Source organism: Pithys albifrons, chromosome 8 (assembly GCF_047495875.1).
Source record: "Pithys albifrons albifrons isolate INPA30051 chromosome 8, PitAlb_v1, whole genome shotgun sequence".
NCBI lineage: Eukaryota > Metazoa > Chordata > Aves > Passeriformes > Thamnophilidae > Pithys > Pithys albifrons.
In genome coordinates this window covers 10,981,940-11,009,075 of record NC_092465.1, presented here as the reverse complement: position 1 = coordinate 11,009,075, position 27,136 = coordinate 10,981,940, and the positions used below count along the sequence as shown (strand labels likewise).

At 39.5% G+C, this 27,136-nt stretch overlaps 1 protein-coding gene across 9 annotated transcripts in view; it reads right to left on the bottom strand.

Moving 5' to 3' along the window:
- Positions 1 to 27,136, bottom strand: part of MYLK (myosin light chain kinase) — a 197,031-nt gene that overhangs the window by 36,602 nt on the left and 133,293 nt on the right. For all 9 annotated transcript variants that reach the window (XM_071562932.1, XM_071562934.1, XM_071562935.1 and 6 more), the window contains 4 exons: positions 23,968 to 24,048; positions 12,395 to 12,445; positions 10,280 to 10,407; positions 6,923 to 7,076 (listed from right to left, as the gene is read on the bottom strand). In XM_071562932.1, coding sequence (XP_071419033.1) covers positions 6,923 to 7,076; positions 10,280 to 10,407; positions 12,395 to 12,445; positions 23,968 to 24,048 — 414 coding nt within the window. The remainder of the gene's footprint in view (positions 1 to 6,922; positions 7,077 to 10,279; positions 10,408 to 12,394; positions 12,446 to 23,967; positions 24,049 to 27,136) is intronic.

The following is a 27,136-nucleotide window of genomic DNA, read 5'->3' as shown; positions in this document are numbered from 1 at the left end:
TGAAATTTGTCTCCCAGATAAAGAACAGACAGAAAGAAACAAATTAATTCCATTCCACAAGCTGTTTAGCCAGAGAAGGTATTTAATATGCTGCAAAAGCCAGTTGAACACTGTCCATGCCGACAGCACTGGCAAAGCTTTCATTTGAAATCCATCAGCAGGAGAAAAGCGAAACCATAAAAGGTCATAACTGAACTCGGCATTATCGCTGACAGGGCTCGGGGTCATGGCAGACCTCGCTGCTTTCCTTGGAAAACTATGCCCTGCAGCTCGTTTTCCAAGGGAGAGGAGTGCTACAAGTAGAGATATTATTACCCCTTAACACCCTGTAACAAGCATTAACACCCTTCTGCATGTCAGTGTACCATAGGTTTAGGATAAAATTAAACTAGAAAATGCTTGTGTTCTCCTGCAAAACCATGCAAGAGAATCCGCCAGGAACAGAAATTTTCTCCTAATGAAACAGCCTCCCTGACAGAGCAGGGGACACAATGGTCAAGGTTCATTAGCCCAGAGTTTAAATTCACACCTCCCCTGCAATACACACCGCAGATGCTCTCACCACATTGCCCCTCCTCACAACTCTGACATAAAACTATGTTATTTCAAAACTGCCCTTTGGAGATCTATGGATAAAGCAGCTCAGCACCACTGGTGGCCCAGAGCATCACTTTGTGCTGTTTGGGTAACTGAGGCATAAAAGAGTAAAATGACCTTGCCCAAGGACACGCAGGAGAATGGGGCTGGGAACGAAACCAGAGCTCAGCACTCCCACGCATATGCCCTCAGCACAAGAACATCTCCTTCTGCCACAGCCCTAATGGAACAAACAAATATATAATGCTTTCTCAGGAGCCTTTTTCTAAACCATCTGCTCCTGTGCCTGAATCAACAAGCTGTTTGGATTACTCATATGTTACGTGTTAGGTATCTGGTTTGATAATTGATAAATTAGAGCACACATACCTGTCCACTGAAAGGCAGAATAAATTTTAGGAATTTCCCTAGCAGGACTACCCGCAGATTAGTTTCTACTGGAGTGAGTTTGGGTCCTAGAAACACTACGTTCATGTGCAGGAGTTGTGATGAATAATTTTTTAGTAACTAAGATATTCCTAGCATTTAACAGCAGGTAAAATACAGGAATTATGCTGTGAGAAGTCATCATGATATTTCCTTCTCTTTGTCAGAAAAAAAGGTGAAGGTAAATACCAGGAAAAAGTAACTATGCAGAGAGTTCTACTGAAATTTCTCCCAACACAAATGACATAGAAACTAGATGGCCATTCAAGGAATAAACCTGGATTAGTTTACCAGCACTGATGCACAAGGCAATGTAAGCTGGTTTTCCTCTACACATTGTTATCTTGCTTTGAAACTGTAGTTTTGATACTGCTGCAGAGTTTTGCCACCAAGAATTAGTGGGGAGGCTGAGAGTGGAGGTTACTGTTGAACTACAACAGTAGCAACATCAGACATCTCTTCCGTATCCACTAGTCTAGTTACCATTTAACCATAAAACCAGTGACAAAAATCCTCCCGCAATCCAGAGATATGTAAAAAGTTAAAGGTTACAGACTGAGTCCACCCACATATTCTTAGGAAATTCACTTCATTCTTGACCAGACTGTAAAACAGGGAATCACATGGATACTGCAAGATATAATTTGATACTTCTCAAAAGAAGCAGCTTTAGAAGCATTCATGTTAGCAATTCTGAACTGCAGTATTCTCTGTCACATGTCTATGGTTGTTCCACTTCACTGTCTGCTTCACAGATGTCTGCACTAACTTTTTCAGAGAGGGAACACAGTTTCTGACCACTGCTGGCTCCACTGAGGCTGAGGGCCAGCACGGAGGCAGATTTCTCAGGCACTCACACAAAATCCTTGTAGGGCCATTGCGAACTGCTGGTTGTGCTACCACATTTCCTTCTAACAGAGTTGCAGGGCAAAGAACCAATGCTAATACAGCTTGCATATATGAGACTTGTTGAACCAGAACTGAGCCCTTCACAGAAGCAATTAATAACCCTACCATTATATTCAATGGATTTAGTGGTAATCAGACCCTGTTCTCAGCTAAACTTGTATTTTCGCATTTCTGCTTGGAAAGACTCTGCTCATACAGATTCTGCTAAGAGCATACAAAGTAGCTTCTCCATCCCAAGTCAAATGTGGAATGGAGCAGAGGAGCAGGTATCAGTGAATTCGGGTTACACTCCTTACATGTCTGTGTGCATCATGCTTATGTATGTGTCCCGAAGTACTTGCTGTAACCCTTCCCAACTGTGCTTAAGGATGCAAAACACAGGATGTGCTCCAGTATTTAGAATAATAAAAGCACCAAACCTATTAACTTTAGGCCTCTCAGGGTCTAATGACATTGTGCTCATTCTTTTGCATATATCTACCATGTAGCTTACTATGATACTTTCATATATAGATATATACACACAATACCACAGCAGGAACAATACAAATCTAAAGAATTTATAAAAGACAAACAAGGTTGACCAAAACTGGCTTCCAGGTAGGTAGGACATGTGTTTCTACTTCTGTATTTTGACAAGGAAAAGACATAATATCCAAAGTATTCACCACACACTGATCATCAGAAATCCTTGGTTTGTTGGGCATGGAAACATGAAGCTATTTGCCCAAAAGCAGGAAGAAGTTTGTGGCATAGCTGCAGAACAGAACACTTCTCCAGTGCCAGGCATCCTTGTTGAATACTGAATTATTTTCTTGACACTGTCATAGTATCCAGCTTTAGCCAGTATAAAAACCAAGTTTCTTTTTCAAAAGCAGTTACAGACTGGGGTCTATCATAGCTAAAATGCCCAGAACCTACATTTGAAAAATATATCCATATGCATCAATAAATGGGATGAAAGGAATGAATATTCCTTGCTGTCACTGCAGAGTGAGGGCTCTACCTTGCCTAAATCATTCCTGTCTTAGACTAAGCTCATCAATGGCTCATTTAACAGCTTTGGTAATGCAAGTCTGCTTCAATCTGACACAATGTCTGCTGTAAATCATTAGCTCACTCTCACATCAGGCCTTTTCAGTCTTGGAACAGAAACATGTTGTGAAATGTCCCTTGAGAGATCACTCAGCAAGGAAATTGCTTATTTAAGAGAGCTAATAATAACAATAGAGAAGGGCTCAACATGCACTTTTTGGGACTAGTCAATCCGTCAAAAGAAGATGTTGCTTAACTTGGATATCTCACTTCTACTGCAGGTCTCTCAGTATTATTAGTGCTTATACAGACGAAGTTACACAATGAATCAGTGTAAAACTCAAGGCTCAGTCCTTGTGTCTGACTGCTGTGTGCTCATCACCACACCATCAGTGAAAAAGTCTTCTCCAACTTGTCTGCATATCAGTGGGTTTGGTGCACAGGCTGCGAGCAGCTCACACTGCACACTGAGTGTAATGGACACTTTGCTCATTGATAGTCCTTACAATCGCAAATAAAAAAAAATCCTTAGAATAAAGTTGAGCTTCTTTCAAGAGCATCTTTTTCCATGGCCCAAACTGCACCAAATCATATACTACTCAAATGCTTCAAGTGTCAGAACTCCTGTGCAGTTCAATTAAGATTGTAGTTGAAGTCTGAGTCTGACAGTGCAATACTTAAATTTAAGACTTTAGGTGTGAAGTTAAAAGGAGTGCAGGGTATCTTTGTTGCCCTAAAAGTCATTATTAAAAATAATTTCTATAAATTTTACCCAGATAGAATTTACAATCTAGGATTCAGGGTTTAAATTGTAGCAAGATAGTTTCTGTTTGAATCCTGGCAAATAAACTCAATTCTTTGTCCTCTGGTTGGAGGTTAAGTCAATAATGTTACTTTTTGTGAAGAAAGGTGTTTGACAATTGTGAGTATAAAACCAAGATCCAAGATAGTCTTAAATATCCTCAGGAAGGTCTTTAGACCTTCTGCTCAAAATAGGAATAGCTATAAGGTCAGACCAGATTGTTCATATGCTTATCCAGTCTGAACTTGAATGCCTTCAGGGATGGAGACTGCACAACTTTTTCTAGGCAACCTGTTTCCTGGCATGTGTTACAGTCCAAATTTACTTTGGGAAATGCTTATTGGAGTATTTCAGATGAGAAGCTTGCCCATCAGCATGAAGACTTTGCAACCTACATGGTTGTAAGAGGTAGTAATAAAAGAAATACCTCTTTATGAACATACTTATTTCATTTTATGTTTTAACAAATGTCTTTGATTTGCTAAAATTCAGAACAGCCAAGCCTATCAGCTAGCCCCTCAAGAAACACAGCACTGGGTCAGCTCAGACACACTCCCCCAGAAAGCAGATGTTCTGTATTTGTAGTTTTCCTCCATACATTCAAGGCTCAGTTGACTGTAGTCAGGCTGCAGCATTTTGAGCACACAGCACACACATGGATGTGCCTTTTACCACTGAACTTACAGGGAGGCAGCTCACACAGAGTTTAGAGCCTATTATAAATAGCTGAGGCAGACAGAGCTGATCTCTAGCACCAGGACTTTCTCCACAAATGCTTGTCATGAATGTGGGGTCAGGGCAGGGAGGGCAAGTGTCTTCCCAGTACTTTGGATGGGGCAGAGAGAATGGACAGGCAGGAATTTAGGACTAAGGACGAGCTTCGGTAGGGTTGGAAATCTCAGGTTTGCATATTCAGAGAAACGTATCTTCTCTGTTTTGATTGGCAGGCTTTGGAGAAAAGTACCTTCGAACTTTCATGAACATTTAACACCTTTAAAAGTGCAAACGGCGTGAAGGATTTTATCTCAGTAGTAGTATTCAAACACACTTCCTACAAGGAAGACATTTTTGCTCCCTTTTCCCACGTTTATGAGTGCCCAGATGGAATAGTCTGGCCCTAAAATGCATGTGTAACAACACTAGGAGTCTTGAGGCCTTGTCATGCCTTTGGCAGTGCTGGCATCAGTGAGATGTCTCACTGAAGAGCTTGGCAACTTTACAAGAGAGAATTTATTCTTTTTAGTTGGAAACAGATAGCTTGTCATCAGCCAAAACACATGGCAAACTCCTGCACATTATAAGGGTTATTCACCCAACTCTCCCCAAAGCATCTCTGGGAATCCCGTTGCTCTCTGGCACTTTTCTTAGGGAAGAGCAAAGCAGGAGGCTGAGATGTAGCTTTATAAGGTTATAGAATGCAAAGAGTTTCGAACCGATTAACTCCAAAGAACATAAACCAGTGACTTATATAATAGTGAGTCAAGGCTCACACAGTAACAAGATAACAGGAATTTTCAGCCTAGTTCAGCTAAAATAATCCATCTTGCCCAATAACCTGCTGCAGTTAGCAGCCTGCAGCAGTTGCCTAGGAAAGAGTGAGAGAAGGAAAATGTAAAGACCAGTTAATCTCCTGCCATTCTTTTAGCTGTTAATCAGCTGTGTTGGGGCTTTGGAGCCAAAAGCTGTACCCAAACAACATATATGATGATTATTCAAGGACCAGCTTTTCCTGATGTTCATTTTTCACCTAGCTAGACTTCTGACCTGCACAGCCACTGTTGGAAGGGGTGGTACAATTTATCTGTGCATCATGTGAAAATTACTGATTCTATTTTCTCTTGTTCTTGAATTCTCTGGCACATTGCTGGAATCTGCTTGATATTTATACTCATTCATTCAGTTGTCTTTTAAGCTAGAGACTGGATGAAAGAAATTAATTTCAATAATCAGGAGGCCCCTATTGACAGTATGTATGCAAACAAGGGGCATTCACTCTGTAGTAGTGGATGTTGTCCTTGAAAGTGTGATTCTACTTATTAAACTGGATTTCTGGAATGAACTTCCAGACCAGATTGGGTTAAAGGTATTTTGCCATTGATTTCATTGGAGTCAGATACTCATCTTTGGCCTAATACCCGTGTTTCTTCCTTGCCCACAGCCCTCACAGCTGTCAGGACAGCATAACCAATGCAGTTACAAGTTGTGACTGGGATGTAGCCTTGCTGGTTGAACTAGAATTCATCCTGGGGAGCTCTGCCCCACCTTATGCCACAGCCCTTCTGCAGGCCCCAGGTAACAGAGCCCAGAAACAGACCCAGCCTGCTGATTAATGTTTTAGCCAAATCTCCATCTTTGCTTGTAAAACTTCCCTAGATTTCCCTGGGAACTCTGCTGTGCATCCACACCAAGGTGGGTTCATCAGCCCTTTCAGAGCCGGATGCCACAGCTCTAGATTTTGGCTGATACTCAAGCTAGTCTAGAACTCAGCCACAGGTTTATCTGCAAACATACTGCAGTCTACACCCATGGGCAGCTGTCCACCTGCTGCAGCAAACCTGACAGCCTGGAAGTGGCATCTGACAAAGCCTGAAGCTCAAAGTTATGTGTGTAAAAGTGTACATGTGAAGTTTCCCATATTAAAACCAGAGTGCCAACATTCACTGCTTTCTGTCAGTGTAAAACAGTAGGCAATGGTAGGAATTTCAATTAAAAGGGCAAAATCTCCCTCCCCCAAGCAACAGGATGTTTTACAAGCTAAGAAAAACTACCTCAATCTTTCCTGGACTAACAGTTTTAAAATTTGCACCCTAGGAAACATTTGGATGCTGCAAATATTAAACAGGAAAAACAAGTGGTATCTAACAAAAAATGAAGAAAGGAGCTCTTTTTATCTTGTGGGCGATTTTTTTTTAAGTGTGTGCTACTTTGTATCTCCATGTGGAATAACTAATTTTTCAAAATAAACACAGTATAGACCTTATGAACTTGCTTATAGTGCTTATTACAATGTCACTACCCCATTCAGATTTTTTTTAATATAGTTTTTTATTTTGGTCTTCTTATCTGATTATTTTATTTAATTTGCTGCATGTCATGCTATGCAATTGAAGTCTGAAGAATGAGTATATATATAAAACATTATTATGGACTTACCAACAACTGTAAGGTTGACTTGTGCTTGTCTGCTGCCAAGTTTGTTCTCCACAACGAGGGTGTAACATCCACAGTGTTCCTGCTTTGTTGATGATATTGTCAGCTTGCTGCTGTTTTCATCATTCTCAATTTTAATATATTCATTTTCTTTAATCTACCAAATTAAAAAAAAAGGAAGAGATAAATTCCTTCATATCTGAAAAAGTGCTATCATATTGAGCATTATCTGCAGATAACTCTTACAGGAGTCAGTGTGTGCAGATGGAAAACTGCATAATGAACACAAAACATCTAGAAATGCAGCAGAACTTTTTCCTGACTCCAGTCCTGCAAAGGCAACAGGGAGCATTGGTGTTGCTGGGACCCCACTAAGGACCAGGAATTTCACTTTCTAACTTCTCTTTGCTGAAAGTGCAAACTGTGTAATTGTCAAAAGAACCAAGTGGTCTCAGGTATCTCACAGAAACCCCAGTGGACCAAGGGTTTAGCCCGAGTTCATTTGCCCTTATAGAGGCCCAATGTGCCAATCAGCCCTAGCTGTGACTTTGCCCTCTTGTCTTGACCAGCCTTATTCTGTACTTCCACAAAACCCAAGATAACAGTTTCTTGTGTTTGAACAATTAAAGATGATGTTGCCAGAAACAGAGATGTGGTGCTACAGCTGTGCAGAGAGACATTCAAAGAGGAGACTGAGCTTTCCTCCTGGAGCGCTTTTATTTTCTTCAGAAGCAAAAATAAAAATCTCTGCTGAATACCACTGGCATATTATGAACTAGCTTTTAATTGAAACAAAGCAATCATAGCATAAATGGTCGAGGTGACTTAGATTTTAATCAATATCAGCTTGAGACATGACAGATTATTTTAAAAGCTCCTAATACTGCACACTGCAATAGAAGCTGTACACTGTGTTCTTATGAAACAGACAACATAATGTCAATGCCCTTCTTCCTCCCACCACTTCCTTCTTAGATAAGTGACTCTTCCAAGTCATCCTCAGAATTTCATTAAAAATGAAGGATATTTAGTTTGCCTTATCTTATCTCATATATCCAGAGAATAAGAAATTAAAAGTTTAAGAGTAGGACTTTTCCTGCTTTTTCCTCAACTGAGATAGCCCACATGCCCTGCTATATGCCCAAAAGTAACCTGAGATTCTTCTACAATAACTTGAATAGAAAGTTAGCAAATGGGATTATGTAGGATTACAGTTTAAATGATACTGAAAGTTGCTCTGCTCTGCCCCCATACTTCTGAGATTCTCAACAGCCATATGTGTTTTGTTTCATTAGAATCAAAGGCTTATAGTATAACTAGATCTGCATTATGCAGAGAAAGCCGTGGAAGGATGCAGAGAAAGCCCTGAAAGGATGCAGAGAAAGCCCTGGAAGGATGCTCAGTGGCTTGCAGTGGCTGTCGGGAACAGAGGCTGGATCTCTGTCTTCCCTGGCTTTGAAAGGCTTTCCCCTCTTTAGCTGAGCACAGTTCCAGCATCCCTGCACTACACTGCCCTCACATGCAGCAGAATGGGTCACAAATGTGTGACATTCTCTTTTTTCAAGCAGAATATACCTGTGAGTGGCTCTCTTGCACTCGAGGGAATGTGAGGAAGGAACATGGGGAGCAGCAGTGGCAGGGCTGAAATCACAACTCACCACTCACTGGATCTGCTCAAATAACGGCTAAGAATAACCCCACACAAATTGCTAAAACACTTGGAGGATTTTCACTTTTAGGATTCTGAATGGAACAGAGCAGAAATCAACCACATTTATAGAAGAGGAAGAAATCCAAGCATAAAACAATATGTGTGAAATATAAGTGAGAAGTAAACAAAATAATGGTGCAGCACAGGACACAGTAACTGGCTCCCCATTTAAGTTAATAAATGAGAGACTGCTGCCCTCACTTGTCCTCCTACAGTGTTTAGTAACATTCCTGAAGCTTTTTGTCTTTTCAATCTCATTCAGCATAATGAACCATATAAAAATGTTATGTAATTTTAATGTATGATTTTGCAATACTTTACTTTGTCTAATAGTGAATAACTAAAAGGAAAGTTTAAAGATGTAAAAATAGCATTTTACAAAGGAAAAAATATGTCAATCACAGATTATTGATCTGATAATATGGGCATTATATCTTGTATATAAAAAAGGCCTTAAAATCTATGTAAATAAGATTATTGTATTCAACAATGAACTCAGAATTCTGCACAAACCAGAAACTTATTTTTGAGGAGTCCATTTAACCTAAATGTTAAAACAGAGCTTAAGAAAACTGAACACTCAACGTCACTGGAGCTTCTGCAACCTATTTTTAGTGGAAAGGAATAGTTAACTCTACTCTTGAAGGTAAAGAATTTTAAGAAAATATAGGAGTTCAGGAAAAACCCCCACCCTTTTCCCTAAAGTAGGAGGTTATTTGGAGTTAACAAGGGTGGACTCTGGAATACCCTTTGCACTAGCAAACTGTTTTGAATTCTTTCAATTAAATGCTGACACATCTGGATTTAAAGTCTAAACTTCCTTCTAGGAGGAAATGTTTTTATTTATGCTCTATAGAGTGCATAACAAGTTCAGAGGGAAGTAAACAGAATAGCAGCTACAGTACATATTTATACTTGCTCTGTCCTAACGTGACACTTCATCTTCCAGTCTGAACTTGCACATGAGGTTATTTCATTTAAAGTGGTTGGAGTCAAAGTTGATTCATTAAAGCAACTCTCTTCAGAAACTGCCCTTATGGACACATGTAATGCAGCTTAAGGATATTAATTCAAGTAGAAGGAACTTTAAATCTAGGGGGTGAGGGCACTCATGGCATGGATTGCTCTTGTGCCTTGTGTGGTGATATTTGTGTTGTAATAAAATTTGCTCAAATTTTTATATGGCATTTTGCCCCTCTGACATAATTTTAGGCTCAGCACCAATGAAGAAGCCATTTTTGAAGGAGAGAAATGTCTCTGTGACAGATATTTTTCACATACCTATATCCTTCCCTTCACCTATACTTTAATTACATGGTCTAAGACTTTTCACAAAGAAATGATCATTTGTTATAGGAGGCAACACGCAGCAAATGGTTTAAACTGTAGCAAGAAAAACTGGAGTTTGACATCAGGAAGAGAATTTTACCACTATGGATATTTAAACACTGCAATAATTTGCTAATGAAGGCTGTGAAATCTTCATCAGTGGAATGTGTTCAGCAGAGGTGAGGAAAATATCTGTAGGGAATGACATGGACTCTGCCCATTCCTCAGGAAGGGAGATGGACAAATGGAGATGGTCACTGGTGTTCCTTTCCAGGTCTACTTTTTCAATGATTGTTAAAACAAACCAGAAAACACTTTACCTCCTTACGGAATTTCATCCAGGTGCAAGTTATGGGTGCTGTTCCCACCACCTTGGCAAACAGTTCCACTGACTCACCAGCACGGACTTTTCTGTCTTCTGGGAACTGAGTAATCTGAGGAGGAGCAGCTGATGGGGAAAATAAAATAAATAAACCCTCCCTTTCATTTTTCTTAAAATTCAAAACATATACATCCCTCAGCTCAACTGTTTCAGAGCAGCATTTGAAATCCAGATCAACCTGTTGTTTGCAATAAAATGCTAATTCTAGTGGAGTGAAGCAATAGCAATCTATCCACCCAAAGTTTGCTCTTTCCAGATGAAGGTACAGATATCCAAAGGACAAAACTATTTAGACCTACCACCAGCTCCAAATAGACAGCTTATGAAACTTTTTGGGTCAGTTTGTTTTTTTGTTTGTTTTTCCCAGAAAAATTTTTTTTCCTATTGCACTTTGTATTTTTGAAGAGAGGCTCCAGTTAACTTATCAATTTTCATGTCCTGAGGGGGTCTGCAAACCTGCTCCCTGATATCATCATCATCATTCTGAAAATTTAAGATAAAAGATCTTCCAGTGAAGATTCTGGCTTCAGTAGCTGTTGAAGGGTTTCTTTCAGAAAAAGGGCATGTGAGCAATCCAGCCTGCATCAATTCCATGAGACTGGAGCAGGTATCAGTTAAGAAGCAGCAAGGCCAAAGCTGCTGTTGATCGTTAAAGGAGAAATCACTCCCTAGGAGTTCTCAGCGACTCCCCAGAAATTTCTCATGAGAACACTTAGACTTTCACACAGGACTCTGGAGATGCACCTGAAAGCATCTAGGGTGAGTTCATATAAACACTGGACTTGTGAGATAGGGATTATAACCAATTAAAGTTTGTGGCTTGATGGCATGAGGTTCAATTTAGCCAAGAGAATGTAGCTTTAACCCCATATAAACCATGTGCAGTGTGTAAAACAATGTCTTCATCGTAAACCTCATAGGCTTGTTGGGTGATGTCCTTTCCCTCCACAGAAGATTGTTTACTTTAAATAGCCAGATAAATGTTATGTGGGACAGAAATATCAGGAGATACAAGGAAGGAAATTGATGTCTTTCTCCATCCCACTAAATTTTTCCAAGAGCAGTGACTTTTAAACTGTGCAGTCCCATCCATACTCCTCTTCTGCATCAGACAATCCTCCTCATCTTCCCTCTCACTCTCTGAGTATCAATAGATGGAAGAACATCTCTTCTGCTAATAGTGCTCCTTCCTGTCTCTCAGCTGTGATACCCCTGGTAACTGCTGGGGACAGACCCCAGAAATACCACAGGCCAGACAACTCCAAAGTGAAACCTGTACTGTTGTTTAAAAGAGCAGCACAATAAAGAAAATATTCATGTGTGTGTGTATTGGAGGGGAAGGGGCAGATTTGAGGACATATTGACAGACATGGCAAAGGGCACTCCCTAATATTAGAATGACCTCATTGCCAAAAATAACCTTTACAAAGCACAGGACTACTGGGCATGAAAAAAGGACTTTCTTTTCCTTTTCAATGTAATTAAAACAAAGCTGGTTTCCCCTCTAACTCTAGACGTTTTCTTTGAAAAGTTTTTTTTTTTTCAAAATATCTGAAGGAAGCTGGGCTGAGGCACAGAACTGGTGTAGAAAACAGCCTGAACAGTTTAAAAGTCTGACAGAGTTTTAAGCCACTAAAAGCAGGTTCCTACAGAGGAACTTTCCATGTAACTTTAAAGATAGCTTTGCCCAGGAGACTGCAAACACAGGAACAGACTACCACAATGCCAGTGATGAGAAAAAGTAGAATCTATCACCTCTTCTGTGGTAGCTGCTCATACATTCTGTAATACACAGAAAAATCCCTTTCACAGAAGGCCAGGGCTTGTTGTGGATGTACAAAAGGGCACGAGTAACACACTCCTGCTGATATTTTGTAGGATCTTGCTATAATTGATTTGATAGTAACTTCTTTTGGTGCTCATAATTTAATTCTTAGTATGGTGTAATCCCATAATCAACTTTGAAAAGGGACTTACCGTTTAATAATATGAAAAAAAATTAGTAGGCAAACAGCTGTATTTGGAAAAGTGGGTGACAGGTGCAACAAATTACCTGCTTTTGGAGGAGTCTTTGGAGCTGGTTTCTTCTTCACTGTTGCTTCACCTGGTTAAAAAAAATGAACAAAACCAAATAAACAAACCATGTTAATTCAATGATGAGCTTTGCAAGGTACCAGATGAACCACAAACATCTATAGCAATGCTGTGTTGGGACTTGAAAATACAGTAGGTTCTTCCAACATATTAAAGTCAAGGATTAAAAATGCTTTCTAAAACCACTTTCAGAATATTCACAACTAAAGCTGAAACTTTTAAAAGAATCAGAGAATCTGCTACACCTCTCCCCCATTCCTTATAGCAGCTTAACTGGGTGGGATGAAGACAAGATCCATTTCATACTGAATTTCTGCTCAGATTTCCAGACTAATCAGTGCTGAATGTGCTCAGTTAAAACTGGGGTAGTTAACCCCATGTACTGCTTCTCATGCCACTGGTGAGCTAATAAAGAAAGAGTGATATACCTGCAATAAATACTAACATCACCACTCTGCCTCATCCTCTGCCCTGAACAGGGACAGGTTTTTGCTACACTCACCAAAAAAAAAAAAAAAAAAAAAAAAGGACCATGGCAACAAAAATCTGGCTTAGAATTTATAAAGAAGACATTGTTCTCAAATTGTGAATGGCAAGTAGAAACACAGTAGAGAAGACAGATAAAGGTGGAAAATGGCTATTAACTCTTTTTCTCAAAACAAGAACTAGAGGGCACACAATTAATTCACCAGGCAGCAGGCACAAAAGAAAAAGAAGCATTTTAAAATACAGCATGCATTATCTGTGTGCACAGACACGTAACCTTCTACAGTACAGAAACATAAACAGGTTCAAAAGGACAAATTCAGAGGAGTTCGGCCTGGTGGTCACCATGAAATGTAGCTGTTTGGGTGCCTTCAAACCACTGAATTCCACGAGTGGAGGAGCTCATTCCTTTTTGAGCACTCTCTTTTTGTTTGCTATCCTAAACATCCTTGTCAGAGGATGGCCTCTGCTGTGAAAGAATGTCCTTATTTTCTTATATAAGCTCAAGTAGGCAGCTTGATAGAACTAGTCTGGCTTTTAAGGTGTTACTGTCTCCAAGGGAAGCAGCATGTGCTGAGTGCTTTTGAATATCTGGCAGAGTAACACAGGTGGCTTGTGATAGCCATAACAATCTAAAAAGTTTTGAATTTTTTGGTTATTTGATTTCTTTATTGACTTAAATTATTTCAAATTAAAAAGTCACTGAGCAGCAATAAAATCCCCCCAAATTCACCAAGCCAATAAAAACAAGATTTTTATTTTAACCCTATTTTGCTGCAGCAAACAGAGCTGATACCCCAGAACACATCATCTGATGCCCCATGAAACTCAGGAGCCATGAGCTGCCAAATCACTGTGGGAGTTTAATGCTATGACTCAAGCAAGAGACAGGTATGAAGATAGATTTTAAGTTTTAGAGTAATTTGACATAGTAGGTGGTGTGCTACAGGCTATGAAAAGACCAAATGATTTTAAAAATATGTAACAGTTTAGCTGTCAACACCAGTGTTTAGTCAGTTCATTCTGGAGAATATTTCACTATGCAGTGAATGCAGCAAAGTTTTTTGCCACTTTCTTTTTTATAAACTTCTATTTTAAAGCAATTTTCTCTCAAAGTATGCTTAGCTTTTATATGTTCTGTCTTTATTGATTTTGTAGGAACCAGAAACACAACAATGGAGAGGTAGGATATTCTTGCAGTACTTATGGCTAAGTCAAAAAAGAATAGTTGGATATTTCCTAAGGAAGCCTTTCTTTGATGACTGTCAGCTCAACAGACCTGGTTACAGGTTTAGATGAGAACTTGTGAGGTGTTTATCCTGGTGAAACTGGACCACCAGGACATGAGCTACAGATCTGTCCTGCTCCATCTCCCATGTGGACATCACCCTCTTTAAACTGAGGCCTTCAAAGAGCACAGCGGGGATTAAAGGGACCTGTTACCCTTTGGGGCAGCAGAGTGATGTACCCTGGCTGCTGTAGTAAGTGACAGCAAATACATCTCCACATCCTCTTTCCTGCCCAAGCTGTATGAACAAAAGCAACATGTGATTTGTCATTGTATGGTCAGGCTCTGAGCTGAAACTCTTATTTCAGGCTGCAGTCATATTACATGCATGAAACTACTTTTATGCTGAGGTGCCATCTGGAAGAGCTGTAGAGTCTGGTCTGACATCTGCTCTTAAACATCCCTATTAATGCAAATAATCCATTAGTTACTCATTAGATGCATAATACCATGTGAACTAACTCAGTTATATGATTTAAAAACATGTAAACATTTTTGTTTGTGTGTGTTTGTGTCTCTGCTTTTCTCTAAACTGAGAATGAAGTGGCTGTTGGATGTCTCCTCAGAGCTGCAATGGCTTTTAATACAAGCTATAGTGACACAAATTTGACTGCTTCCACACTCCACTAAGCCTGATATGAACAAGAGAAGCAATAAGGAAAAAGCACCATTTGTCAAGTGCCATCTTGGGTTGCAGATTTTTTGTTGCTATTTTTCAGAAATGTTACTGCAGACAAATAAGAAAAACAAATTCCTGAATCCAGCATGATTTTCACTCAGCTATCACCTCTTGGCCTACACTGTGTATTTGTTGCAGTACCTTAGTTAACAAGCAAAGTGCTGGTGGAGTCATCACACTCTCCCAAGGTTAATGTTTCACACTGATTCTTAACATCTCTAGGGCTTTTTTCCTCCTGGCTGACGATGTAATTCTCTGCCTTTGCACAAGACATGCACAGAATGGACATCTACACGCTCAGATACCCCTCTCATTTTTCTCTGCCTACCATCAACCACTCAGTTCATCACAGAAGGGATCCCAGTGGCATAATTTGTTCATTCACAACTACAGATAGTGACACTCAATTCATCACACTAACAAGTACAATGATTCTATACATGCCAGGATGTATAATGAACCACTAGGTATCACATTTACCCTGTAAGGGGAATCATTTCATGGTAACCCTCCTAGCCCTGGAATAACCAAGGGTGATGCTTCAGCCAGTTTAAAAGACTCTCACCTCAATGAAGATTTTCATAGCAGCAAAGCAGAGATCGTGAACCCATCACTTCATTCAGCAAGGGGACTCCTCTTTGCATGTAAATACACATTTTTTGTTTCAATTTTAGTTTTTACCCACCAGGACATTACATTCACTTAACTGAGGAGATACAGACTGTCACTGGACTGTATCAAACCATGCAGATTGCAAAGGGTTGCTGGAAGGTCTGGCTGAATATCCTGTTTGGCAGACACCAATGGCCCTGAGCAGAAATGAAAGGCAAGGGCAGGGTAGAAGGGGGTGAGCACAAGGACGAGTCTCTGGCTCTGTGCAGCTGAGTCCTAACAGTGTTCCTACAATGTTCATAGATTTTCCTTAGGAATAACAGCTCATCTGATGCATCTTTTTGAAAAGCAACTTTTGTTTCAAAAGCTGCTGGAGACAGTGAAAAAATCTACTAACCAAAAGTTCACAAGGTCAAATGACTGTTTTCATTAAAATACTTGAACTTGTTGGAAATATTAGTTCATGTCTGCCTCTGCTGCACCTTTTTTTTTTTTTTTTTAAGATGGTTTGTCTCTCTTTTGATATTTACATTGAAAGAGGCTGAAGCTGAAAACCAGCCTGGAGGAAAAAGGACTAGTATTCCCCCCTTAAGGGAATCTGCCTTCTGGAAACAACTTAACATAAACATTAAAGGACTGATATTTACATAACTTTATAGGCAGGTTTGCCTCTTAGGGAGCTTCTGCTTGAGTGAGGAGACATAAAGTAAAAAAGAGAAAGACCCCATACAGGCTGAGAGCTGCAGGATATTTGGTTGTGCTCTTCCTTTCCCTGATGGTGTATTTGGACAACAGATATGTTCAGAGCCTCTGTCTTTCTTTTTTGCTTCCCTTTTTTGGAATTTTACTAAAAATAGGCAAAGCCCTCCTCTGAAATGGCTCTCTGCACAACTTGCTTTCATAAAGCATGAAGTAAAACTCTTAAGATCTGAAAAAAACAATCAGTACTCAAGACAGTATTTCCAACCAATCCATAATTCCTATTGTCTTCCCCAAGGGACATGCCTAAAATTATGTGCATGTCCTCTGTAGAGATGGATTTCAGCACCTGGTAAACAAGTACAGTTAATATGTAGCTCTGTTAATGTAAGGAACAAGACATATCCCTGCTTCTGTCTGCTCATGGAATAGCCTCATTTTAGCTCAGGATGGGAGCAGGGCTAATGACACTCTAATACTACAGACATATTGGAAACATTTTCCCCTTGTGCAAAACATGTCAAGGTTTCATCTTCAGAATTCAAGAGAAAGTGAAAAAAGAAGTCATGGCAAGAAGAATATCTATGGAAAATTTATGGAAAACCAAGCATCAAGTATCTGCACTGTCTTCCCCACCTCACTTGAATCCTTTGGACTTATGATGTCTCACTGTCCCACATGTAAAAGAACCTCAGTGTAATCTCCTTTAGACCCTTCTGGGGATGGATATCAGGATCTGAATCAAAGGTTGTCTGTAAAGCTTCACTACTCCCTGCTTATGACAGAAAGCATGGAATGACTGACAGCTACAAGTGCAGAAAAAACAAAATAGTTGGCCTTGCGGTCAAGGCAATGAATTACTTGTTCTACCCTTGCTTCTGTCACAGACTTAGTTGATGGTGCAAAAACTTATTACAGGTATCAGCAGACGGTGAAATACGAGAAAGATGATGGCTACAATTGTAGCAGAAGAAGACAACATTCTTACCAATTTATTCATAATTTCATGAACCTATTGCTGATTGCTAGAGAGGAAAATGACAGCCGTAATGCACCAAACACTACTAGCTTGAAAACTTCATCAAGGTTTGGAAGACTTAAAAGTTTTGCTGCATTGCTTCTCAAAGAGCAAATTCCTCATATTGTTTTCAAATAACTCTTAAGTATCTAAATACAATAAACCAGAAAGCAACTCTGATTAAATGTGATGACAAGCAGAAATTAGAAAACTAAATTCCATACACATCAGTTGAGTTTGTGTGCTTCAGAAAACTTTTTAAAAGCTTTTATTTTCTTTTTCATTAAAAGCAACTGTCATTTTGTTGCAACATCCCATATTTCGTTTCTAAATCATGCAGAGATTGTCCTCCAATTGAAAAAAATACAGCCTTTTCCATCTCAAAATAAAAATAAACCCCAGGAAATACTCACTTTTGCATTCCAGTCACAAGAGAGGTAGCATATATTAGGTTCAATAATGTGATATGGTACACTGAAATAACTCAGTATTTGAAAACAGCTCGGGTGAAGGAATGAACAACTCCACAGCAGTTTAGTAGCAGAGTGCTTGAGCAACTTCTGCAATTAAAGCAAAACTGAGCAGTGCAGAAGAGATCCAGAATCAAGCAGAGCTTATAAACAACCAAGCCATGTGCATGCCACTGAAAGCTCTGATGGGAGCAAGACAGCAATGTAAGTTTCTTAAATATAGATTTAATTTTCACATTTCTCATGTCCTGCAAGAACATCTACAATTAGATGCCAAAAAGCTGTGCCTAAGTGTGTGGAAGAGGAATCTATAGTAGCTTACTTGCCTGTTACTCAGTCCATTACATAGGAAAATACTGTCAGGTCATCTGGACATCCAGGAGCTCCAGATGGTGTCCGTGGGAAAAGCTAGGTGCTATGTGCTTTCTGAACACTAATTAAGCCAATGGATTTAGGTCCCTGTTTTACAGAGAAGAAACTTGGCTCAGTGCTTCTATGACATGCCTCAGATCTGTGACTTCTGCTCAGTGACTTAACTGGAGATGAATGATGCATAGAGCCTCTTCAGTTCAGGGCCACATTGCAAAAACTATTCCTTTTTCTCTGCATCAGACAGCCAATAAACATTTCTGTCCTCTTCTGTCAACACACAGATATGTAGGATGGACTCTATGAAATACACATGGAAAATCCTGCTCTGTGCTAACATTAACTCAAAAACTGCCAGTACAGTGAGAGCTGTGAAGTGACTTGGCAGAGGTTCAAAATGCACACCCAGTACTAGTGGGACTGGGCAGAACTGGGCACTCAGGGGAAGGGATTTGGACAACAAATTAGTGTTTCTTCACTGCTCACTTTATGCATGTCATAACTGAGTTTTCTTTCTGTCTGTGGTGCAGGTAACCTTCAGTCTCACCAAGTTACTTCTGACATTGCCTTTTTCCTTCAGCCCAACGTGGCTGTTTGGCCTTGTGGCTCCCCTGGGCCATGAGCCCAAGGAATGAAGGTAGCACCTTTTGTAATTCAGAATCTCACAGAAATCCTATTTAGGTCTTAAAAAAAGCTAATGGCAATTTGATTTACATATACTGAAAGAGGAATTTTCAGCTTCTCTTAGGGAAAAAGATTAATTTTTCTTGAAAAGTTTGGTCAGAGGCTTCACTGACAATGTAATTCATATTGTTTCAACACACTCAGTTACTTGCACTCCCTGTGCAGAAAAAGTCTTGGATCGTGCAACAGGCAGGAGCAGAGCAGCATGAGCCTTCTGGGGAATGAATGGAACTGAGGGAATTGGCTTGGACAGCCTCAGTGACTCCCCAAAGCATCTCAGACTATCCCAGGGACCAAGAGGTCAGGAGCAGCACAGTCACCAGGTCACAGCTGCCAACCAGTGCTCTTATTCTGCAATTAAATAACATCTCTGACCCAATCAGGAACTTCCTTAGCAATTGAGTTCTTCACTTAGAAAGTGGCAAGTTTTCTACTTGGGACAAAACATCTAACATGAAATGAAGATTTTGAAACATTTTACATTAATCAATGCCATGTTTCATATTATTTTCATAGAATGGAAATCAACAGAAAACTGGAAGTGTTTACTGGCTTAATTACATATTATCTAAACTGGACACATCAAGTTTAATGTTTTAATGATATTTTCTTAAAATAGTGTTTGCAGACTTGGGTTCTCTGACAAGATTGTTTATTGAAGAGTAAATAACAGAACTGCATGTTAATCACTTGGCCACTGACTCATACTTTTACCATGGTAATTAACACTTAGAATTCCTCCCACTATGAAAAAGAATAAATTGACATGATAAGGAGTCCTGTCGAACATATTTACTTTCATGGCATGTTGTTCCAGAGATGCCACTGCTCGGCCTTGCATTCAAGTACCAATAATGTTAAAAATTCAGATCAGGGAAGATAACAGTGCAACCTCCCAGAGGATTTGATCTGCACAGTGTCACTGGTGACATTTTATTAAGAATCACCAGCAGGAGAACACAGTTATTTAAACAAAATGTGTTGAACATGAAATCAAATGTTTTACACAGTAGCAGATAAAAAAGATTTAAATCAGCAAGGTACCGGATACTGCTAAATAACTTGAGGGTGCTGTGTGGAAAAAGTTCTTTTCCTTGATGTAACTTTGTTTTTAACTGAATAGAAGAACTTATATTTGTGCAATCCAACTCTATGCTGGGCCATCCCTTCAATGTATGTGGTCTGGATACGAGAACAGAGGGTTTAGGAACTGCTACTCAGATGAGAGAATCCAGGATATCCTGTTAGGTTTTCATGCCCATGATTGTGACAGGTGATAATTGCTATTTCTTAATATTTACTGAAAGTAGCGCTGTGAATTAGCCCTACAAAAAAACATTGGGCATTTCTTTCCAAACACTTTAATCCAATGCTTAGATTTATGAGGGTTATTTTCTAAAGCATTAAAGCTATTTTTTTTCTCAGTAGCAAGAATTAGGATACAGTTTCTTCCTACTATAGTAAAGTTATGTTGCAGGGCTCAGCCATGGTAAAGTTTAAAAAATAGCATCTAGCTGCTGTAATGTGCTTTTTTCATCAGCAAATCTTGAAAAAGGCCTTTAAAAATGCTTTTGGAAATTATTGGGATGTCAGTTAAATAAATCTGTAGTATTTTTGATATTTCATGGGAACTAATCATAAGACTGAGGATCAGGAAAGTGGATTCCAGACTTGCAAATGGATGTGCCTGATCCTGAGCTAATTACTTTTATTTCGGTCCTCAGCTTAAGACACATTAAGGACAACAACATATTTGAAAGTGTAGAGTAGCAATAGATTTTTTGGAAAAAGAATATTTAATTATAAACCTTAAAATATTTATTTGCTCTTAAAAATCTCAAGCAGCACTTGCATTTTTCCACAGTTTGTTGTGACAAAAGCATTTATTTAATAGCACTGAAGATTTTGCCAGTGGCTTTGGTAATTGAATTAAGCAATTCCCTTTAAGCTTATTTTGAAGTGACTTCTAATTTCAAAGGGAACTGGGCACCTGAATCCCTTCACAGCCGTTTCAAAGCTCCCTGGAGGGATGTTCGAGTGGTGAGAATTTTTGGCTCAGTGTTTCTGCTACAGGGCAGGGCTGTGTCAAACTAGAAGACCCTTATATTACCCACTGATTGTTCTGGCAGTGCACTGAGTATGCAGTATGGTAAATAATGAAAGGTTCCAATTTTCCACTGCCTCTTTTAGTCTTTTGTGTCTGCACAAAAGAAACACAACACTTTCTTGTTCTAACTCAGTAACACTTGACATGCACCGAGCAAAGGCACAAGTGACAGAGCCCAAGTCAGTACAGTCAGTGGAGAATGAACCAGCTCCAGAGCTGCCATTCCCACCTTCTTCCTTAGGGTTTTTTCACCCAGATTTACAAGTGAATCTGTTTATTAGTCTCAGAAACTTTGCTATTTATTCTATTTGTTGTTAGAGACTTACATAATTACTACCAAACACTGCTGACAGAATATTAATAGAATCACAGAATCATAGAATCTATTGGGTTGGAAAAGGTCTCCGAGATCATCAAGTCCAACCCTTGGTCCAACTCCAGTCCCTTTACCAGATCATGGCACTTAATTGTAAGCAAAAAGAAAGACATTGTAATTTCCCTAATTTGCTATCTTGGGAGCAATCTCTGCTGTGAACACTGCAAGCATCCATTCAGAGATACTGGTGATCACTGAATGATACAAAGCTGCCTTCACAGATGTTCTGAGAATAACTGCTTATTCTACAACAGAACCCAGTATATACTGCATATCAAAAGAACCAATGCCCAAAGTTCTACTTATTTTTGGATTTCTGTAGCTTACAAAACCCAAGCTGCCAGTACTGAAATAACATTGTCAGAATGAGCAATCAAATGACCTGGGTCAGCAACTACTCTCACAGTGAGACAAATCCCACAGCTTAACATACTGACAACATTCACTCTTTTCCACGAAAGGAAATGTATTGATCTTTGCTTTCAGGAATCTAAAGTTAATTAATTTCCTCAAGGTTTCTACCAGGGTTAGAAAACCCCAAGGATCACTTATAATTTATTTGAAGAGAGAAAATGTTGACATAGCTGCTGACCATGAAATTTGACTTGCCCTTCCTTACAGAAAGTGGAAAATAAAGACCCTTTCCCCTGAAAAGTATATATAAAAATGACAGAGAGTATATAGTTTCTGTACCCCACAGAGAGTATATACTGTTGTGATTGAATTTCCCATTCAAAATTCAGAATTTATTCAGTGCCATTATTAGGATTTTTTTGTTCTCTATTTCTTTGATATAATTCTGTACCCTCTAGTTGTCATTACAACTCTTGGTGACTTGACATGGCAACAAAGAGTAGAAGAGATCAGAGTAAAAATATATTTCCTAATTAGATTGGGGCATCTTAATTGATAGCCATTCTCTATTAACCTTCTTTTCAAGAGAAATACAGTAAAGATGCACAAATATCTGACAAGCCCATTTTCTTTCAGGTAAAGGAACTTAAAATCTCCACATCTGATAAGGATTTCAGTATAAATTGAAACTGGATCAGTTTTGTATATTTTGCCCCTTACAAATGTACAAATAAAACACTCATTTCAGGTAGACAAATACCTAAAGTCCTCAGAAACTGAGATGTTAAAAACCACCTGTGAAATCTCTGCAGCCAAATCCTTTTAAAATTAAATATATATTTTTCAAACATTTTCCAAAAACTCTTCCAAAGCACAGTTGCCTAACATTCTTTCTGGTTACCTTGATGTTTTCTGGGCAACAGGAAAGAGGCATTTTGAAAAAAGAGCTTATGAGAAGTTCAAGAACTTGAAACACTGGTATAATATGCCATGGAGCTACCTTAAGGAAACCATTCCCCTTTATTTCAACCTTCTTTTCCCAATCATTTCTGTAGCCAGAGCAGATAACTTCTGTTTTGCTACTTATGTCCAATTTTCACTAAAATCAAAAGCAAGACAAGCAGGATGTGGATTAGGTCATTTATCTGCATATTCAGGCTTAGTTTCCTACTCACACTTTCTCCTGGGAAAGCTGCAATGGGCAACGCTGCTGGGAGGATCAGAGGAAATGTGTGTGTTTGTGTGCATAGCAAACACTATTCAAAACACTATCCTGTGGAGATATAAATGGCTTTAAAATTTTCTTTTCTATTGATGTTCAAGAACAAAATGATTGTTCCTAATGGCTATGATTTCCAGCATTTGAAGCTCAGGTGCAGAGGTGGAGCATGTCAGTGTGACCCTTCCCACACTCCCAAATGAGTGGCTGGAGGGAGAGGTACAATCCTCAGCCAGAACCTCAGAAATAGCTGTAGCCCAGGGCACAGATCTATGTAAGTGACCATTTCAGAAGCACACTTATTACCTGTGATCATCAATCAGTGCAAAACTCCATTGACTCCTGCTGAAAGCAGCTGAAAATACTCATGCTGGAAGATCAGATTATAGTTTCTTTTTTATTTTTTGAGAGAGCTGCATAAAATATTTCATGTTTCCATTAAACCACGTCTTTGCATTTTTTTTCAGGAATCTCATGGTGGACATCTTAGATAAACAACTCTCAAAGTCCAGTTTTGATTTAAGAGATATTTTTATCCCATGGACACCTAATTTCAAAAGTGATAGTGGTATTAGGAATTTCTAAACTGACCTTAATGTGTTGCCTTTACCATTGAAAGTTTTCTCTTAATCAAATGTATTTTTGCAGAGTTGCAGACATGCGAATTTATAGTTCACTTGTTATTTCAGAAAGCATTAGAAGCAAGTTAACCATTTAGGCTTAAAACAAAGAATGCAAAATTCCCAAACCCACCTTCCATGGTCATGGAAACAAAGGACAGTTATGGTACGGGACATTTCAGTCAAGATGCCTTGCCTACCAATGGTAAGAGTGTGCATTGTCTACACAGGACTCAACACGACTTCAAGCAAACTACTCGAGTATTTCTGTGCTCTTTGGGAGGCAGCCAAAAATAAATTGGTGTCACAAGTTTATTGAACCATTATGAAAAACTGAGAGCAGAGTGGGCTTGGTTTGAACTCACAGCTTTGGCTGTTACTTCTAATCCCCACATGGCAAAAACTCATGTCACATGACTTATGTGCAAGGGCTAAGGAAACAGCACACGCTTCTGATACTATGTCTGCAAACAGAAGGGAATGACCACAGAATCCCAAAGCACTTCTCTGTTTCCACTGAAAAGAAATCAATCCAAATCAAGGTCACTCACTCTCTGTTGGCAGCACAGGGGGAAGTGTGGTCTTGGGCTTCTTGGTCTTCTTCTCAGCAGGCTTTGAGGTCTTTGAGGCATCTGCAATCAAAACAAATAAATACAAAACCTACTTAAAAATTAATAATGAAAAAGCTGTCTAATAAAATGTTTGGTTTGGATCTTTCTGCAAAGTTAGAGGAAATTGCTGTCCTTTAGGTTTTTAAGAAAGATTTTCTGCACAAATTTGCAGGAGAATGTCACATTCTGAAAGGAGGAGGAAGCAGAGAGGGAGAAGCCCTCTACAAAAGCAGCTACACTGAGAACCTGAGGAAGCAGCTAAACGAGAGGTGCCATCTAAGCTGATGAGTCTAGTTTAGCTGAATAGAACACAATACAATGTGCATAAAGCTGCATTAGGCAGTACATGAAAAAGGGGAACATATCTCATCCAAAAGAATCTCTTGCCATGCAATTCTTCTACTCCATTGTCTGTATGATTCATACAGATTAACCCATTTTGAAAAGCAGCATTTCCTCCATATGTTTCAAGCTTTTCAAAAAGGTACCGTTATACATTGGCTCATTCCTAAATAAAAATGGCAGAAGGGACACCACAGGACTGAAGTTTGACAGATTTTATTATTTTTACAACTGCACAGCTCATATTCAGAAACTGCTCATTGCTGCAGGCTGCACCGACAGCTAAGAGACAATAAAGCTCCTCCCTCGTGCCTCCCATATGACACAGACACTCATTAACAGAAGGTGCAACTGTTTTTCAGCAAGTTTATTCTGGGTAGAGCGTGATCAAAGGGCTGGAGCACCTCTCTTTATGAAGACAGGCTGAGAGAGTTGGGGTTGTTCATCTTGGAGAAGAGAAGGCTCCAAGGAGACCTCAAAGCCCCTTCCAGTACCTAAAGGGGCTACAGGAGAGCTGGAGAGAGACTTTTTACAAGGGCCTATAATGATAGCACAAAAGGGAATGGCTTTGAGCTGAAGGATGGAAGGTTTAGATTAGATATTAGGAAGAAATTCTTCCTAATATCTGTGAGGGTGGTGAGGCCCTGGAATAGGTTGCCTGTTGAGATTGTGGACTTCCTATTCCTGGAGGTGTTCAAGGCCAGGCTGGATGGGACTTTGAGCAACCTGATCTAGTGAAAGGTGTCCCTGCCCATGGCAGGGGAGTTGGAATGACATGATCTTTAAGGTCCCTTCCAACACAAACCATTCTAGGATTCCCTGATTCTATAATGCAAATCCTAACAAGCTCCACTTTAAGTTTGTTTGATTCTGACCTTTATCTTTGGAAGAAAGATCCCAAATCTCAATTATGATCTCAGCAATAGCTGTATCAATTTAAATCTTCCAAATATTCAGCTTTCAGAGGATTTGTGAGTGAGAGAGTGGTTTGAAATTTGGTTAACAGAGAAGAGATTCCATAAATGTTATGGAATCAGCTACTTCAGTCACCTATTTCTAGGTGCCAGAGCGTGAAAATTCATCTAAGCTTCCTAAAAATCTTGTAGCAAACAATTCAGAGCAGGAGACTGTGAGAGATCTGAGTTTAGACACTCACAGTCTACGGATTTGGCATCTGAAGTCACACATTACTCCAATCCTACTTGAGTCCATGGAGCCAAAAGGAATATAATGATAATTATGGTTACTTGCTGAGTCTAAAAATCAGCATCTGGTATCCTGACAGCAGACTGAAGAAGGGATAAATTTTAGTTGCTTTTTTAGACCACAATTCCAATTTAAAAATAATAGTCATCTCCTCTGCCAGTCATAGACGCGGGATATCAAATGGCGCCTTTCCTAAATAGCTGCAGTTTGCTATGATGCCATTCCTCAAAAAACTCTTCTCAGTAGCTTGCCAGTGGAGAGTGAAAAAGACAGATGAGGCAGCCAGTATGGAGACAAGGAATGTGGTGATTCTGGTGCCCAGCATTATGTGAGCAGTGAGCACCTAATGCCATGGTGCTGCCACCACAGTGAGCCAGACAGCTGATGTGATGCCAGCCATATCAGCAGGCAATGAATGAGCCATGAGCTGACAGCCTGCCACGTTCAACATGTTGCAAGCCAAAGTCTACCTGCAGCCCCCTAGAGCCTGCAGTGTCCAGTAGGAAACTGGAAGTGGGAAATACACTAAGGGAGGCTTCAGGAAGAAAAGCAAGTACTTGAAGGAGATCAGAAGACAAAGGAAAAATGCACAGGTGACTGAGTCATTTAAAAGATGCAAGGACAGCTCTGTGATGACCTGATCCTCTAACACTCTGCATCTGTGGTAGTTAGGGTGTTCCAGGGTCCAAGATTTTTGCTTAAAACCTCATGATAGTCTTCTTTGAACTTCTGGTGCTGGTAAAATGTATTAAATTACAGAAATATAATCAATAAACAATAGTTTATCAAATGTCAAATACAGATTACACTGTGACTGTAGTATCACAGTAGGTGCCATTACAGCAACCAATATCATTAACTGTAATTTTAAGCATAATTAATTCCTTTTCCAGCAACACGAAAACTGATCTTTAGTGAGGAGTTATAGGATCATATTCTTACCTTGTGTCATGCAACATTAGGAAAACAAATAATAGTTTTCTTTTCTAGAGCTCCTTCCCCAAATACCACATCTGCAACACAGCTGTGAGGGTTTGGTACCCAACTTCTATGTTATTAGGCTTGCTCTTTAGTTTTGTGGGTTTTAGTCACAATAGAAAGTCTCAAAAGTATTCAAGGATGAGCTCGCCAGAAGGTGAGCTGGGAAGAAGCACAATTGGTTACTTAGAGCCCCTTAAATAACTTAAACTCCATGGCAATTTCATAAGTCTGCATCTCACTCAAACTCAAGATAAAATACTTACTCAAGACCAAAACTTTTTGGCAAGAGTACAGTGTCATCAGCACAAACAAGGCTGAAAATTAGTACCTCAGTCAGTAAATTATCCATGTTCTAAGACTATTGCATAAAGGGATGGTTGAGCTGCTGATTTGTTTATTTTTGCTCCCTTCCACTAGAAAACCAAATGACCAAACATCAGTGAATGCAAAGAACTGTAAACTTCTAGGCTGAGAAATGTGCTCTATGCAGTCCTGAGGCAGACTGACACCCAGCCTCACATACTGAATTCTTACATGCTCTCAGAGGGTGCATTCAGCTCAGAACCAAATCTTACAGGCT